General features: G+C 39.4%; 1 protein-coding gene across 2 annotated transcripts in view; it reads right to left on the bottom strand.

The window, feature by feature from the left end:
* Window positions 1-3872: 3872 nt before the first annotated feature.
* Window positions 3873-18769, bottom strand: part of Cep120 (centrosomal protein 120) — a 57445-nt gene continuing 42548 nt past the window's right edge. For both annotated transcript variants that reach the window (XM_051201157.1, XM_051201158.1), the window contains 2 exons: window positions 10917-11062; window positions 3873-5647 (listed from right to left, as the gene is read on the bottom strand). In XM_051201157.1, the coding sequence (XP_051057114.1) occupies window positions 5410-5647; window positions 10917-11062 (384 nt within the window). In that variant the 3' untranslated portion in view covers window positions 3873-5409. The remainder of the gene's footprint in view (window positions 5648-10916; window positions 11063-18769) is intronic.

The following is an 18769-nucleotide window of genomic DNA, read 5'->3' on the forward strand; positions in this document are numbered from 1 at the left end:
AGGTGGATATAGCAAGCAGTCCACTCAACTATCTCCTCCAATCTAAACTGGGAGAGGACAGCTGTGTGCTGAATACTAATGCCTCGAGGTCTTGGTTTGACATGTCACATCCAGGGGGCTGCATCTTATACAACCTGAGCTCAACTCAAGTTAGAACAGTGGTTCTCAACCTTCCTAATGCTGACCCCTTTAGTACAGATCTTCATGTTGTGGTGACAACCCCCCCCCACCATAAAGTTATTTGTTGCTACTTCATAGCTATAATTTTGCTTATTATAAGTCATGTTGTAAATGTCTTTGGTGTTATCAGTCGTAAATATCTGTGTTTTCTGATGGTCTTAGGCAATCCCTATGAAAAGATCTTTCAATCCCCATTCCACTCCAAGGGGATTGAGACCCACAGGTTGAGAACTACTGTGTTAGAGGGTCAGAATTTCTATCAAGAAAGCAAATGGTAATTTTAGTAACCAAACCATTTTCATCTCATTAGATTTCTCTGGAAATACCTTCAGTCTTACTTGGTCTGCTAGGATGAGAACTGGCTAAAGCATTGGAAAGTGGACGGCATGGCCTGTCTCTACTGTGTCAACACTCACTACAACATTGGCATAATCGTGGCAAAGCACTATTTTGCCTGAATATTTTCTTTGTTCTAGCCAACTTTTAATCTGTTTCTGACTAGCTAACAATTCCTCGGGAAAGAGCCATGCTGCCTAATTTTTATAAGTTATTTGAATTTGTGGGTAAAGTACGTCCAAGAAGTGACAAATGGGTCCTATTATGAACGACAGGTTAAACAACATTCTTACAATCCTGAGAATACAATGACCACATCTTTAAAAGCCTCGAGGGACTATGGTATATTTAGGAATGGGTCCATAAATTATTTATCTATACATTAATCTCTCTAAACAGATCTCCAGCTCTTTCGGTTTGAAAGCTACACTTCCAAGTCTCCACATCAGCAACATTGTATCTGAAGGGCTTACATCTGTACAAACATTTCTAATGAAAACACCAAGACAACCCCCAGAGAAGCAAATACAAAGAGGTGCTAAGTCTAGGGTGGCCTTCCCACTGCTACATTCTTGACACTCATGGGTTCCACCTCCATGCCAAAGGTTACATAAGAGCAGCAGTTCTCAACCTTCCTAATGCTGTGACCCTTCAACATAGTTCCCCCAACCAAAAAATTAGTTGCTACTCCATAACTGTAATTTTGACTCACAGGCTAAAAACCACCGTGTAGAATGTAACACTTGTTCTTTGGGGTCCAGTAAAAATCGGGTCTTTAAGCAAATCTCTTTCCCACTTACCTCAAGATGGATGCCCTCCATCTTTGTCTCCCCAGCTGAAGACGCAGATGGCCCATCAGTTAAGACACAGCTGTTCTAGAGCGGGTGGTAGACAAAGTATACACTGTAAAGAGCAGGCCCCAAGGCTATAGTTATCAAGGGCCACACATCAGTTTAAGTTTTAAATCCTAAGTAAAAGCAATTGTAAATTTATTTGACATTCCCACCCAAGTCACTTTGTCAGTTAAGACCACAAACCAACAAGAGGTCTACATCTACGATATGTCTAAAATACTACATGTAAGGCTGACTACTGGTAAAGTATAGGAAAAATTCGCCTAGATCTGTATCTGAAGTCTGAACTGCCTGCTAAATTTAAAAAACAGCAGTCTCTTTTTTGCTTTGTCTTCCTTGTTACTTTGTTTTTCTGAAGGGTGATAGGTCTTCACCGAGATACTATAAACATGTGTGAAGGGCTGGCTGGATAGGTGCCACCATTCAGCCTGGAAGCAGGAGATATGAAGGTAGGCAAAAGTCAATGTAGGTATTTTTGAACTGTATACAACACAGAACATGAGGTTGGCATTCCCAGCATTTTATCATGTTGTTGTGCAGCTAATGAATACTGTGTTTCACCTATTTCCATACAACTCTGCCACTGTTTAGCATCAACTCCCAACCCTCTGGAAAGCCCTCTCCTATTTCTGTATCTATGACTTTAAAACTTTGGTCTTTACCAATTTAGTAAACAGAATCCCTTAATGTCAAAGTGGCAGTCAAGTCATGTGATAGATTCATAAGTCAGGCCAGGGAGCCTAAATTTTAACAGGCAAAAAACATGTACGATCATATCTTTGTTAACCCCCAAACGGACTTGGCAAATGCAGTCAACTTCTGTATCTAAGGATTGCCTCCATGGATCCAACTGTGGATCAAAAACACTGAGAAACATCATATCTGGACCCAACATGTATGGGTTTTTCTTTCATTTTCACTTCATGATAAAGCATAACAACTAATTATACAGTACTTAGTTGTATTAAGGGAGATATCTTCTACAGGTGAGTTAAGTACATGGAAGGCTGTGTGACAGTTGCATGTGAACACTAGATCCCTTAATACATGGAACCAGAGTCTTCACAGATCCTGGTATTAGCATGGCTCCTGGAACCAATCTCCCACAGAACTACTTTAGTTCTGGCATCTGGCAGAAAGTAAGATAAAGGTTGTCCCTGTCTTCACAGGACTTATATCCTGGCTGACTGTGCCTCACATAACCCACAGACTCTATCAAACATGGCAACTATGCATCTCTGGTGATAGCGGTGGCTGACACATGCCTTGTACCTGCAGTTTAGTTCCAGCAGGGTAATCAACTATTTACTTTGTACTAGTTATGGTCAATATTTAGATGATGGAGAAAGACTAGTTGAGACTACTCATATGCCAGCCCTCCTGGATGCATCTATCAGTTCAACATCTGATAGTGTTTTATACTAAAAGAACCACTTAGAGAAAATTCACAATTTAGGCTTGTTAATATCTTTGAATTTTAGAATAAAGTTTGGGGTTCCCTTATGTGAAATGTCTACAGGAGGCAAATTCATGGAGACAGAAAGCAGATCAGTGGTTACCTGAGGCTCAGCGCAGAGGAAAATGAACAATTGCATTGTATAAGGGTTTTCTTTGGGGGTTAACAAAAATATTTTAAATAGTGATGATGCTGGCAGAACCTTGTAAACACACAAAGCTTGGAAATGACATACTTTATTTTATGTGGACTATGACTTTTATCAAGTAAATATCATAATAGGGGGACTTGAAAGATGGCTCAGAGAGCAAAGGTCTGGCAACCCGAGTTAATCCCTAGTCCCCATGGAAAGGCACAGGCTTCACAGCACACACAGTGTACTGCACCCCATAGTCATCATTCATACATGTGTGCGTACACACACACACAATTAAATTTTAAAAGCTTTTTAAAAATCCATGTGAGGTAACACTTTAAAAGTCTATATATATCAAAGAGAGAGAAAGGGAGAGAGAGAGCCAGCCCTTCCTAAAGCTGTAATAACCAGTCAGTCTGGTCTCAAGCATTTTCAGACACGTAATAAGTACAGGAACAACCTGTGAATTCCTCTGACCAGTCAGTGGAGGAAAATCACAGGGCAGATGACTGTCACCTCCTCCGTCTGTACAGAGCCCCAGGACATCTTCAGACCACCCTACACACCTGTGTCTGCTTCACTGGGATAGCCCTGTGAAGGAATTCTCAGTGTATACAGACACAGTGCTAGTTCTACCTTACAAACATGATGCACCCCTCTCAGGTATCACTTTTAGAAAACTATAGACTTTCAGAGACGTACTCAATAGCTGACACAGTCACACCCATGCACTGACAGCAACTTAACCAAGTGATAGGTGTGTGTGGGAAGCACTACTTAACAAATGTGATGGCTATTGCTGATGGAGTGAAGTTAGCATTTCAGCCCTCCTCACTTTAACACATCAAAAACATAGGAAGAGGCCAGCAACTACACTGTTTAGAAACAAAGAGACCACAGGACTCAATGATGCACACAGTTAGGATTTTATTTGTCAAATTACAGCAGCTCAAAGATGGCTTTCTAGAAGGCAAGCACACATAGATTTTAATCCTTTGCTGTTTACTCTAAGGCCCCCTCTAGTGTTTGGAAAGCTCCAGGCCTCACAGATGGAGGAACCAACATTGGGCCAGTACCACCCAAAACAAAAATACTTTTGCTCCATTCATGTGTCAGCAAAAAAAAAAAAATCAGGACCATGTAACCATAATTCATATTTCAAATCCCTGCTATGATTATCTGTGTCCTCACTCTCACATCCAGTAACTCTTCTGTTATTGACCGCTGGGTTGCTTTTAGAAGACTAAGGCTTGGTTAACTAAAGAAAGGAAGCATATGATGCCTATAAGGGTTTCAATTTCACAAACAAGAAATACACGTAATACACATTACCATATAACCTACTTTGCTTTTGTTGAAGGTACTGGTAATTAGTACGTACTCCCTAAAGTATACACTTCAATTTGCTGTATTTGGGAATCAGAATGGTTGAACTTTATGTATTTTAAGACCCGACTCGCACTGGGAGTTTGCTGAATGACCTGTTCAGCGTCATGAGGACAGTTGGCTCTGGAGAACACGATATAAAGGAACTCAGAGGTTTACAGGATATGGCGCTGCAACAACTCACTCTCAGGTGCCTTTGAAAAAAGACTCCATGGACAGTGAGTAAAAAAAACAACAACAACAACAAAAAAAATAGTTCAGCTTCACTTGTTTTTTTGTTTGTTTGTTTGTTTGTTTTCAGCTAATGCCATTAGGTATCTGTTTCTATATTCTATTTATGAAGCTGTTATGGCTTAGTATTGCCATCCCTCAGAAATAAAGGCAACCTCTAATTTTACCAACAACAAACCTCATACGGTCTTGAGCAGGAGACCTTAAGAGAAGGCCAGATCAAGCTATTATTCTATATTTTTAAAGTGGAATATGATGAAATTTGGTATTCAATTGTTTTTAAATTTAATCTGCATGAACTGTATTTAAACAAATGACTAATTTGTCACCCAATATGCCATACAGCTTCTCTGCCTGAGACTGCAAATACCAGTGAAGGGAAAAAAAGATTGGTCATATAAAATGATTTTTTAAAAATGGCTACATTTATAATTGGCTTCAACTTGAAGATATCTACAATCGAAGGGGAAGAGGACGCAGCATTTTTAAAGTGCAACACATACTCTCTTGGCTCAACATGAAAAATTATGTAGCTGGAAATTACTGTAGCCAGTTCTCCCAGAACAAGTTGTGAAAAGCTCTTTATATATTAAACTGAAGAATACTGAAAAGTCATTTTAAATGAGCATATAAAATACAGTTACAAATGAAATCAGCCTAGGAGAGGTAGCATAAGTAAAATCAAATAAATACTATATACAGTAACATATAAAATTCAGCTTATAAAAAATTAAAAAGAGCATTCCAAAATAGTCATTTTCCTTGCTTTTGAGGATTTTACATAAAAATTAAGATCCAGATCTAGAGTATCTGCAAAGATTTCCCCAATGTCATTGATTACTGGCAATGTTTTTGGCTAAAACCTCTCTGATCTGTCGGTCTAGTTCACTTATTATTTGGTCTTCGTGGTTATATACACCGGTTCTCATCAGAGTGTCCCTTTCTTCTATCAGCCGTGTCAAATAGTCGTCCAGGCCTTCTTCCAGCGCAGAGCCCTGTGGACTGCCCACTTTCCCACTTGCAATCTCTCTGCAGTCCTGGTACTGTTTCTGTTCTTGCTGCCTTAACCTGAGAAGTCAACAACAAACACCACTCTAGTAGACAAAAACTATTTTAGTTTTCCTAATAGTACTACTTAAAAAAAAAGACAATTCACAAGCTTTACTAGTATTTTCAGGAAGAAAACAAAAACTAGTAATTACCACCTGACTAGTCAAAAGTGATCCATTTGTAAAAACACAAGTTGTTAAAGAATGCATGACAACAGTACTTAAGTTCAGCATCTTGGAGGGAGGGACAGGAAGACCACAAATCCCAGGCCAGCCTGGTCTGTATAGCAAGACAGTTTCAAACACAAAAGCAAGGGGTTGGGACATAGTTCACTGTCAGTGAGATAGCACTTATCTGTAACTTCAAGCCCCTTAGTTCAGTCCTAACACTTAAAACAAAAACCCAGACACCCTAAAACTATAGAAATTATAGACCTGCATAAAGAAAAAACAAATGACATTAAGTTCCAACTTTATCCAGAAAACAAAAATGAGTATTTGTTTTCAATTAAGATGCATATATCTACTTAATTTTTTTTAGAGATTTATTTTTAATTATATGTAACGTTTGTGTCTGAGTGTGGGATGTACATGAGTTCAGTTGCCATCAGAAGGTGTCAGATGCCCTGGAGGTGAGCCTCACATAGGTGCTGGGAAGCAAACTCGGGTCCTCTGGAAGAGCAGCACACTATAAACCACTGAGCCATCTTCCCAGCCCCAAGCTTTCATACTGACACACTATATGCAGTGCTTTACCCAATCTTTTACTTTGATCACAACTACAGTGATTCTCAGCACTCCATCACTCAGATGTGTCATCATTTAATCATTCTTTGTTTATCTTTAGTTGTAACTCAACCTTTGCTATTTGAACACAGTATTTTCTTTAAATTTACTCATTAAACAGCTACTTATGCCGAATTGTCTTGGGGCACGTGTAGTGACAAGGAAAAGTGTACCCTGTGAAAGAGCTCATGTTTCAAATTACTTATCCAAAATACAACTAACTCTGTGAACACAGAAGTCTGGTCCAGAGGGCATGATGTGCAAAGAGTTGGTCTGTGTGTCTCCTCCTCACAGTTTTGATGACCTCAGCTGGAGAGGGATTTAGGAGGGATGCTGTTTGCGCATTCCAAAATGGAGAGGGAATGATAATGGTGTTCCTAGCAGTACGAATATGAAACCTTGTGATGGAACATTTTAGGATTACCTTCAGTTCTTTAAGAACTTGTTACAATTCTGTGTCTGATTTTACACACAGATCAGGGAGAGAGAGAAAGTAGAATCAGAAGGTCTGGCCCCAGACAATGAAAGTTACTGGCAGTAAACAATTTAATTTGTTCAGATGGTTCTGAAACACAAAACTTCAATGTTTTATAAAAGAAATGGACACTAAAGAACACAGCTTAAGCAGGACGCCAAGTACCCTCATCTGTTCTTAGAAAAGAGTCACTTCTGAGGAGTGCTATGGCAATGATGTGAAGCAACATCTCCAATTTCCCACTGCATTTGAACAATGCATGCAGATGAGAAACAACCTATTTCTGATTAGTTGTTTCCTTTACCCTAAAGATGTGAGTGTGTAGTACACATGCACGTGCGCGTGCATGCACGCACACACACACACACACACACACACACACACGCACGCAAGCAAGAGTGTACATTCATGCGTGCCACAGTACAGTGCAAATGACAGAGGCCAACCTCAGGTACTGGTCCTCCCTCCCACTTTGAGATAGAACCTCTTTGTTGTTATTCTGTGTTGTATGCCAGGCTAGCTGACCCAGGAGATTTCTGGGAATTCTCATCTTCTCCTCCAATTTATCTCTCTGCAGGAGCATTGGGACTAGTGATATGCGCCACTGTGCATTCTTTCTTGTATCCTTGGGATTCAAACTCAGGTCCTAATGCTTGCATGGCAAACACTTTTTATGTACGGAGCCATCCTCTTCTCTGTGCTAAGTATTAAAGCCACCTAGGAGGAAGGGACCTTCTAGGCAAATTCATTCATGATCCACAGTATCAAACTATGTATCAGCAGGTCTAATCACATTCCCTTTAAAATTACCCCTATCAAATCTTTACTGAAGTTGTCATGATCACGATAGAACATTTAAACTTGGTAGCTAAGGACCCTTAGAATTCCAACAGTAAATTTTGATAACATGACTGACATAGGCTGTGTCTATCCCACTCACTTGCTTCCTGCAGAACCCACAGCACCGCTGTTAAAAAGTTCCTTGTCTTATGAGCTCAATGTGCCTTTTAATTTTCTTAATGCTTTTTGTCTTTCCATCCAAGAGGAGAAGCCTATTTCCTTCCAATATGGCAGTCCTCCAGATATTTCCAGACAGCTAGTGACCCCTTTTCCCAAGGGCTCTCTTCTGCAGGTTCAATATACCCAACTCTCTCCTAACCATTTGGATGCCATGATATATTGCATCTTGCTGGAAGGATCCCACTGCCCTGAAGATGTCTAGGTATCTAATTGCATCTTGCTGGAAGGGCCCCACTGTCCTGAAGATGTCTAGGTATCTAATTTCTTGTAAAGGATGTCACACACTGCTGAGAACCCCAGAGACATTTTCTGCAGTGAATACAAACATGGTGCCTGTGACTGTCCTTAGCTGCACCAACTCTTTGGCAGCAGAGTCACAATGGTAAATGTGGCCGTGTCTTCTCTGTGTGAATTGTTTTGCATGTCTTTCCTATCCCACAATGATTTTCTTCTAACTTACAGAGAGGACACTGCATTTGTCTCTAATCCAGCTAATCTCACTATTCTGAGTCATGACGTATGAAGGTTATTAGTAAGACTCACTATGATTCACAGGTTGATAGGCACCTCTGATCTTTTAAGCAACCAAAAGAGACTTGAGCACATGACTGAAACACCTTTGGTTTCTGAGCTATACAAGTCATGTCCTAAATCACTGGTTCATGGCTTACAAGTTTACAAATGCTGCTGACACCAAATATTTGTTAAAAAATATCAAAGATCCTTAAGACTAAGTTTTGTTTTTCATATCATTGTAGCTGTATTGAGCCCATGCTTCCATTTACAGAACTTAATACTTCAAAGTTTATTTTTATGTGACTATTTCAGGGTAACTTAACACCAATTAAAGGGAATTTAGAAATGATGTATAAGAAATTTCAAATTTAGTTATTCACATTAGTATTATAATAGCTCTGTTTGAGCCCTACTGTAGCAGGGATTATTTTAAATGGTTTATATGCCTATCTTAACTTTTTTTTTTTTTTATATAACCAAGTCCAATTAAATGAAAACAAACATTTATACACAATATTTGGGAATTTGGGTATTGTTCTTTCCAAACTACTTCCTGCTGGTAAGGGGCGCTGTCATGGGGGATTCGAAGAAGATTCAGAAATCCTGGCTGTAGTCTGTAAGGCTGCTTTGTCCAGCTGTTTGCCTATCTTAATTTTAAAAAATTTTTGAAGTAACTCACTTCAAAACTGGAAATGAGATTAAAGATGAGGACAAAATTAAAAAGAAATACTTCAACACTTTCGGAAAGCCACACAGCTAATATCATGGAGCCTGAGCTTACCCCATTCTATTTTTAACTTCTGTTTTCCCCTGGCTTACCTGTAGTGTCATTTTTTCACCTTGACCCTAATGTCAAGCAGTTCATGTTAGGAATCACTAGGCAGCATCTATGAAAACAAAGCAGCTACACCCTGCACTGTGCATGGCTCTCCTTTCTGTGCTTCCAACTAACCCACAAAAGCATTAGATAGAAAATGCCCCCAACTAATCCGAAGTTTTAAAGTAAATGGCCTTCTGGGCAGTGTGCTGGGACCTCAGGCTGTCCAGCAGATCTGCCCAGGTCATCAGCCACCCTTTTGTTCAGCTGTATCTGCTACCTGCCTGCTAGTCTCAGTTGTCTGATGGACTAGCACGGCATCGGAAGGTATGTGCTCAAAGAACCAGTCACAGAATCCCAACCATCTACCAGCTACCATATCATCAGAGGGATGAGCACAAGGTAATCTGTCAGACGTCTGAGGTTCACATACCTTCTATTATAGTATAGTGTTATAATCTCTTAATGTGTCTAATTTATAAACCCCACCATATGGATGCAAACAAGAAAACAGTAAATATAGTGTTTAAGGCTCTGCTATTTGAGTGTCTATTGTGTTTTCAGGATAGTGATTTTGGAAGGAAAACATTTCTGCCTTCATATATTCAAGGGACAAGCACATCTTTATCAAGAACACAGCACACTTAGTAGCACTGAGCTATCAGAACAAAACAGGACAGACTGGGTAGCTCAAAAAAATTGATTTACTCATGCTTCTAGCATAGTTCACCTTTCTGCTCTGTCTGTCCCCCCACAAGAAGGGGAAGAAATAAATGAGCACTAACTCATTTGTGAGGGTTCTAATTTCATCACCTCATCTACACCTAGGTGGCCGCCGAAGCTCCACCTCCAAATGTTGTAGGTTTGGGCTTCAACAGGAGGCTTCCAGGGGAGCATGATCCAGTTTACACACATCTGTATCTATCTGATACCCTGTGATAGCTCCATGTGTGAGAATATGCAGTAACAATGTAATGCGGGCCCAGAGCTAAATGAGTTTAAGAGAACTTACCAGTTCATTGAATAATGTCAATTGTAAAGGCCGTCTCTCCAGGCATGCTAAAGGGCTAAATATGTACTATTATTTTCTTCAACAAACATAATTTGGCAATAAGCGTGGATAGTGCTGTTTATTTATGAAACAATATGATCCATACTTATCAAAATGTACTGTCATACAAGACATCTTAAAGTAGCTGGAGAGATGGCTCAGTGGTAAAGTGTACTTGCTGCTCTTCCAGAGGACCTGGGTTCAATTTCCAGCACCCCTGTTGGGTGACTCACAACTATCTATAACGCCAGTTCTAGGGAAACCAACATCTGTTTCTGAATTCTACAGGCACCTACGTATTTGTGGCAGAAACATGCACAGACACACACCTACACATAAATAAGTGTAATAAGAACAACTCTTTAAAACAATTTAAAAAGTGCTATGCTATGTGTTAAACCCTGCTTTGGTGAGGACTGATTATTTTTTTTTCTTATCAAATTTGTAGATAATACAAAAATGAATCTTACTCTCAACATTCTTTATAGCATATCAACACAAATGTGCAAGTGTTCATTCATTTTACCTTCTCTTTGAACAATCTCACACAGTACCCTCCTTAGCTCAGGGAAGACCAAACTGAAAGGCCCATGTTAGCAAGAAGGGAATCGTGACAACTGTACCTGTTCAGCTCGTTCCTTATGTCCAGCAGTTCCTGTTGCTCAGTTTTCACTGTCTCTTTTTCCTCGGCAGCCAGGTAACGCAGACGCATCTGCTCCAATTCTTCTTGCTGTTTTTTAAGGCGAGCCATTTGACTTTCTTGCTCCCGCTTAAAAGAAATGGAAAGGCTGACTTGTATTACCAGGAATGCACCCATTTCTATGACTTGGGCTTATGAGACAGTACTCAGGACAGAATGATATGCTGTCAATTCTGGGCCAAATGATATTTAGAAATGACTCAGTTTTCTCCTGATCATCTTTTTATTCCCTTTCTTTTTGACAACATCACTTACAGTCAACGAGGATGGGAGTTTGCTGAACAGTTAGTACACTCTATAGGATGAAGCTATTCCATGACTTATAAGAGAGAATCTATGAGGAGACTGCTGCAGTAAAAGCCTCCAGTGCAACCTGGAGCTTCTAAATCCACCCATGCTTATTTTCATAGATGAGCGCTAGTCTTTCCTTAGGGCAGAACTTCAAAGAGACAGCAGGGTAGATGGGGGGCGTTGTGCGTGCATGTGTGCGTGTGTGTGCGTGTGTGTGCGTGTGTGTGTGTGTGTGTGTGTGTGTGATGAGAAAGGCTATCACTATGTAGCCTTGGCTACATACTTGGAACTCAAAGAGATCTGCCTGCCTCTGCCTTCTGAGCGCTAGAATTAAAGGTGTGTGCTACCATGCTCAGTTCATGTTTTCTTTTTTCTAACTAATTTTCTGATTATAGCAAACAGAAGATTGACTAAATGCAAAGGATATTTTGCTAAATTGTTACAATGTGAATCACACACATAAAAAGTTACCTTAGTTCCTGAGTCTGCCCTCCTTCATGACACCCCCCCCCAGTCACTAACACTTTTCAAAGGTAATCCTACCCTAACTCTCACCCCACAATAAGTAAGCACTGATTGTTCTCAGTTCTATGCAGAATTGTGAAGTCCAGCTTGAGTGTTGAGTATCTTTCACTTAACACTGACTTGTAAGGCACAACCTTTTTACGTACTCACACAGTTTATGCACTGCTGAGTGCCATGTGGGAAGCTTCCAATTTTATACCATAAATATTGCCAATGCTGAGATGAGGATGATTTCACCTGGCTCTACACCTGGATAAGAGAGCACAACTGCAGGATTAGGAAATATTGCCAAACTGTGGGTAAGGTGGTCCATCACCGAACAGCCACTGTAAGACTTCCCATGTCTTCTATTTTTTTGGGCAACACTTAGTGATTTTTTTACAGTGATTTTTTTTTCCCCCTTCTTTTAAACAGTTCTGACAGATCAGATAACGGTTTGCCCTGATTTTATTTTGCTTTTTTTTTTTTTTTAAACGAGTTTCAACACATTTCAATGGCATTTGGATATACTTATCTATAAAGTTCTTCTTAAAATATCTGAGGTTTTTCTCTCTATAGCCGTTTAGCATATTGGTGTTACATTTCAAAAAGTTCTCATTATTCTATTTTGCCTTTCCACCCTTTCAATGCTATTCTGGGATGAACAGAATTCCTTCATCTCAACATAGCCCACATGGTTCCATCAATTCCTTTCTAGCAGGGTCTCTCTTTGTTTTGACTTGCGTCAGTCTTGAAAATTATTTTTACATTTATTTATGTGTGCATGTATGGGGGTACATGCACATGAATATAGGTGTCCGTGGAGGCAAGGCCAAGGTGTCGGATCTCTTGAACCTAGAATTACAGGCTGCTGTGAGGCACCTGATATGGGTGCTAGAAACCAAACTTGGTCTTCTGGAACAGCATCAAGTGCTCCTAACCACTGAGCCATTTCTCCATCCTGGAGATACTCTTATATTATACCTTCTGGAAGCATCATTTAAATCAGTATGTATTCAATGGCTTTGGGTACAGTGTTAGCAGAATCACCCCTGCCATGTGCCTGAGGACATGTTTGCTTGTCTTCAGTGTCTGAGAAAAGTTCAACTTAGCATCTGTCAGATAAGTAATCAACCTCTGGCAGTCTTCAAAATTTAGTTCTTCCTGTTTCTAAATTTTCACACAAATAATCTTGTTTCTAGAAAGAAAAATCAAGAACAAAAAGCCTGTTGGATTTATGGTTATGGTGAAGCTAAGTAAGATCAACTTTGCCTCATCCTGTGTTTTCACAGCAGTGATGGGGATTTACAATGAAGCTTGGGTGTTTTCTTTTGGTTTTTTGTTTGTTTGTTTCACTTCTGTTTGGTCTCTATGGTTCTTATAAGCTAAGAACAGTAACTTTTAAGCTGCCTTCCTATTTGACTATAGATGCTTCCAAAGTCAGAGGTTTTACACTTCTTTCTATGTCTAATGTTCTCTGGTGGAGAAACTGTCCCAGAAGACTTGATTAACTTAGCTACTTCTGAAAGAAGACCAAAAACTATGCACAGAAACCCTACATACAAGTGACTCCTGAATTAGTCTTTGATTTCACAATGCTATAGGAGACACATTCAGTACTTGTGACTTAGGGGCAGCTACTCACCTCAGTCTTAGGATCATGAGGGTAAATAACCAATACTCCATGGTGCAGTGTTGCTAAGCTGTGATGTTAGCGGGGGATGTGCACAACAACTGACCTACAGTATTTTCCACTTAACAATGAGTTTGCACATGCTATGTAAGGCGCACACCATACCTTCTGTATGCCTAGCTCTCTTATTTATAACACTGGAACACTTCTAAAATAATGTCAGTAGAAAACAGAATCCTAGAGGGGAAATTCAAATTTGTAAGAAAGCTTTTTATAGATTTAATGTAAACATTTAAATTAAGAAATGTCTTTGTTCTTAGTTTACTACATATTATTGTGAATGCCTGTGGATTCTTTTCTACATCTCCTTATATGATCTTAGACTTTATCTCCTATATTGTTTTGTATTTTTAAAGACAGGGTCTCTCTACATAATCCTGGCTGTCCTAGAACCTCCATATGTAGACCTAGCTAAGTCTTGAACTCAGAGATTCACCTGCCTCTGCCTCCCAGGTGCTGAGATGAAAGGTATGTTCCAACATGCCCTGCCCTCCTATATTATAGTTAAGTAGTAAATAACCTCTTTGTTTAGTGAACAACCCAGAGTAAGATCCTTCCAGGTTTTGTACCAATTTGAGACTAACTGGCTAGTTTGGCTTTTGTAATTTCTAAATATATACAGATTAACTTTAAGATTTAGAATATGGCTATTATACTGTAGTCTTTTAAGATAATTTTTTAAATAGTCTGAGGGGTTAGGGTTACTCTTACTCCAAATGTTTGAGTCAAATATTTTTTTCTGTATTTATTACTATTATAATTTGCCTAAGAGCTGTGTAATTATTTTTAATTCCTGAGTCACTTTTGTAGGCTGGTTATCAGATTCACTTGTATTTATTCATAGTATCCAATTCTCTTCATATGCTGGTAGGCTCTATGGTCCTCTCTCCCTTGAATGTTCTGTTACAGATAGGGAGCCTCTCTTTTCTACAGACAGCTTTTGGCTTTGTGTGCTTGGGTGAGGAGGTAAACCTGGGGTGGTGTTCAGGTACCTTGTTTTTTGAGCTGATACTGAGACTTGGGGTTCACTAATTGGCAGATCTATCTGGTTGGAGTGGCACAAGGACTGACTGCTTCTTCAGTGCTGGGAATACAAGCACATGCTACCCATGCCAGGTTTTCATATGGGAGATGGCGTTCAAATGCAGGTCTTTACGCATGGAGGGCACTTTACTAAGTACCTAAGTGTCTAGAAGACAGACTCTTCTTCGGTTAAAACTTCTGATTTCAAGTATTTTCTAGTCTTACCACTGTTTTGAATTTACAAGTTACTAGAAGTAAACTACTTAAGAAATGTCGCCATGTAATTTTTACTAAAGTTTCCAGCTCAGTATTTCTGTGAGCAGGACACATTCTAAACTACAGTCTCTGTGAGTTCAAGGCCGGCCTGGTCTATAGAGCAAGTTCCAGGACACCCAGGGCTGTTACACAGAAAAACCCTGTGTCTAAAAACTAAACAAAAAGGTCACCTGCTGATCTTATCCTTGCTCAGTGGAAGTGTGCTCCTACCTACCACTACCAAGGACAGTTTTCTGTAAGCTGCTTTGCTTTGGGACAGTTTTATTATGACACTTGTAAGTATGGCTTCCTATGCATTCATTCTGTCTGGTATTCAAAGATTTCCTTGGAGATATATATATATATATAATTTCCCCAGCCCTTAAGCCCTTAACCATACTTTATGCTCTTTCTTTGCTGTATTCACTATCTTTATTTTCCCTATTTCAGTCTGAATAATTTATATTATCCTATCTTCTACTTACCATATCCACATACTGTTATGTTTATAATCTACCCTTTCTGTTATGTTTATAATCTGCTCTTAACTCTTCTGTTTAGTACTTAATTTGACTAACAATATTTTCTTTCAAGAATGTCTTATTTCTCCATTGTGTCTCCTATTTATTAGAGCACAGTAACTGTGGTATTTTAGACTTCTTGTCTCATAACTGCAAAATCTAGATTACTTGATACAATTCTATCAAACAAATGACAATCGGGTTTTCCATGATGAGGACTACTGTGGCCAACAAGCATACAAAAAGAATGCTAAAAGTTAGTGAGTAGGAGAAAACTGGTCACAAAACAATACTATTTCAACTTTATCAAACTGAAAATTTGAAGATGTCTAATAGTAGGTATGTACTGGCAACAGTGTGAGAAGTTACCATGTGCTGGTTTGTGTGGCACTGGGCCTTGAACTTGCCTTACACATACACACTAGGCAAGTGATCTTTCCATGCCACATCTGTAGCCCTGTGCAACTGCTGGAAAGTTAAAATTAGCACAGCCACTTCAGGAAATAACCGGGCAACATTTAGTAAAGCTTAAAATAAAGTGAACATATTCTTCTAGTATCTGAAATTTTATCTGAAAACTGTTACTTGTATGAGAACCATTCAGGACCTCCTCACCACAAGGACACCTGTTAAAAGCAATTTTCACTTAAGATTATGTATAAAATATGCATAACTGTAACACCCTCATGAAAGGCTACTCTATGTAACTATATCATGAAAATAAATAATGCTATTTACAAAGGTTTTTAGAATTTCAAAATTGCCCAGTGCTAGGCATTAAACATGGCAGCACAAACATGTTAGGCAATGACTTTACCCCTTTATTCACAGCTCTTTTTACTCATTTTGTATATGACTACCCATGCAGAGATGACAGAAGAGGCTAGGTATGCTGTCACTCTCCTCCTTACAGCCTTGACACAGAGCCACTCACTGGGGTCTCACTAACTGCCAGGCTGGCCTTGCATTCATCGTCCTGCCTTATCCTCATGAGGGTTGAGATTACAGTTCTATGCCACTAGGCTTACCTGGATATAGTTTTAGTAATAAATGTTAAAATTCAGAAGGCAGGAGGCACAGTTTAAAAGTAAGAGGGTGGGGAGACACTCGGTATCTGAAGTGCTTGCTGCACAGACTAAGGGTGTGAACTGGCACTCCCATCCTCTACATGGAAAGCCAGGCATGGCGCCAGTGAGGAGAAGATGGAGACAGGAGGGTGCCAGGGCTTCGAGGACAGCCAGGCTCTAGCCAGCTGGTGAGTTCAAGTTCACTGAGAGACCCTTCCTCAATAGAAATGATGAGGAGAGGAATCGAGGAAGATGAATGGGCTTTCACAGGTGCAAGCATGGGTGTACATACTTACCCAAAAATGTAATCTCTCTCCTCTCTCTCTCTCTCTCTCTCTCTCTCTCTCTCTCTCTCTCTCTCTCTCTCTCTCACACACACACACACACACACACACACACACACACACACACACACGGTTTATTTGTAGCTTTAGAACCTGTCCTGGAACTCAATCTGTAGACCAGGCTGGCCTTGAACTCACAGAGATCCTCCTCCCTCTGCCTCCCAAGTGCTGGGATTAAAGGTATGCACCACCACCACCCAGCCAATAAATATATTCTTCAGAGAAGTTATTTTAAGAGAGGAAAATATTTGGGCAAAAATACAGTAAATGACTATCTCTAACTGGGAGGAGATAAGATTGTTGTTGATTTTAACTTCTATGTTATTGATTTTAACTTCTATGTTAAGAGTGCTACATCTACAGTTGTTTGGGCAGGGTTCTTACTGTGTATTCTCACTGTATAGTCCTGTCTAGCCTGGCACTTGTGTGATCCTTTTGCTTCTGCCTCCTGAATGTAGGAATTGCAAATATGCATCACTACAACTGGCAAAATTTGTACTGTTTTTAAATAAGGAGAAAAAGTAAGGAAAAAAAAAAAGAACAGAAGTTGATTATTTAACTTCAGGCTACTGGAGCTCCTCATAAAATGAACTCCTTAACAACACACCCCAACTAGACACATTTTTATTCTAAGACACACCAAAAATCTTTTAAATGCCTTGACTTTTAAAGCAAGTATGGCTTACTGTTAATAATTACATATGCATGCAAAAAACCACATAACCAAGGGCCAGGACAGCTTTCCACGGCCAGGTGCTCTGGGTTAAAGGCCCCTCAATCAAGTGAGTATAATCTTTATTTTGCCCTGGCTGCCTATAAATCCAGAAAGGAGATGTAAACATGCATACACTAGACTAAACAGCGGCTACAGAGTGGCCACTACTTACTCTCCCACTCACACATACCATCCAAGTCTGTGGGAAAAACGCAGAACTAAACTAAGGATCTCAAGTCAAGTTTTCTGAAAATAACCCAGAGCTGACAAGTCAGTAGGAGGGCCTGGATGGTTTCAAGACACAGTTTTTAACCAAGACTTGGACCTCCAACTGTTTTCTTAAACAAAGATTTACATCCCCATCCTTGGCTAAATTACTTATAAATTAATCAAATTAATTACTCCTAGTGGATACGCGGGAGGCTGGACAAGATAGTGCTGATGTCAGCCGATGAAGTCTGTGTTGCTTTAACTAAATAGACTGGCTCGTTTTAAACACATCTACTGTGCACAAATATGGTAAAGGACCCACGTGTTACTAAAGAAAATCTTAGCTCTGCTTCCTGTCCTGGGAACAAACATGCAAGAGTTTCAAATATGTTATGCAGTGAAAATGTTTAATTTTTATGACTAATTCATATTTCATAATAACGATTCACTATTTTTTAAACAATGGCAGCTTTTATTCTGCTTACAGATTGACATTCTGGAAGTGGTTTTGGTAATACTGTCATTTAGAACATGAAGACCAATGCAGACAATCTTAGGCATTTGTTACTATTCAAGCATTTACTTGGGTACCTGTCTAAAAATAATTCTACAGCATATTTTCACAATAAGGAGAAAAAAAAAAACTAAACTGCCCCTGCATATCAAACTAGTACTCCAAATGTCCCAAGATACCAAACCCTTGTTTTCAGTTTTATATTATTACAACTGTTACCATTAATTACTAAAAAAAAAAAAAAAAATTTCAGAAAGCTCAACTTGAACTGAAGCTGAGAATAAGAAGGAAAATTTTCTTCTAGACAATTAGAAGGTTACAATTTTTTAATTCACAAATTGACTCTACTAGGTCAGCTCTGAGTAATGGGAATCTCTCTTTAAACATTGTTCTGGCAATGGGCACAGAGCATTAGGTCTTATTTCCAAGCCTTACCAGCTGGGTTTTGTCATTAACATTTATTAACAATCTAAGATATGGCTTTCACCATCTAATCCGTACTACATGAATGTTTTCTATGGCCCTCCAGAGGGATTTGATGTGACAAATTACTGGCAGAGATTATAGCCTCGTGGCTATTCACCAGAGGCAATGTAAAATTAGCATGGTACTAATCCAATTTAAACAGAAAAGTTGCAC

Source organism: Phodopus roborovskii, unplaced genomic scaffold (genome assembly GCF_943737965.1).
Source record: "Phodopus roborovskii unplaced genomic scaffold, PHOROB, whole genome shotgun sequence".
Lineage (NCBI taxonomy): Eukaryota > Metazoa > Chordata > Mammalia > Rodentia > Cricetidae > Phodopus > Phodopus roborovskii.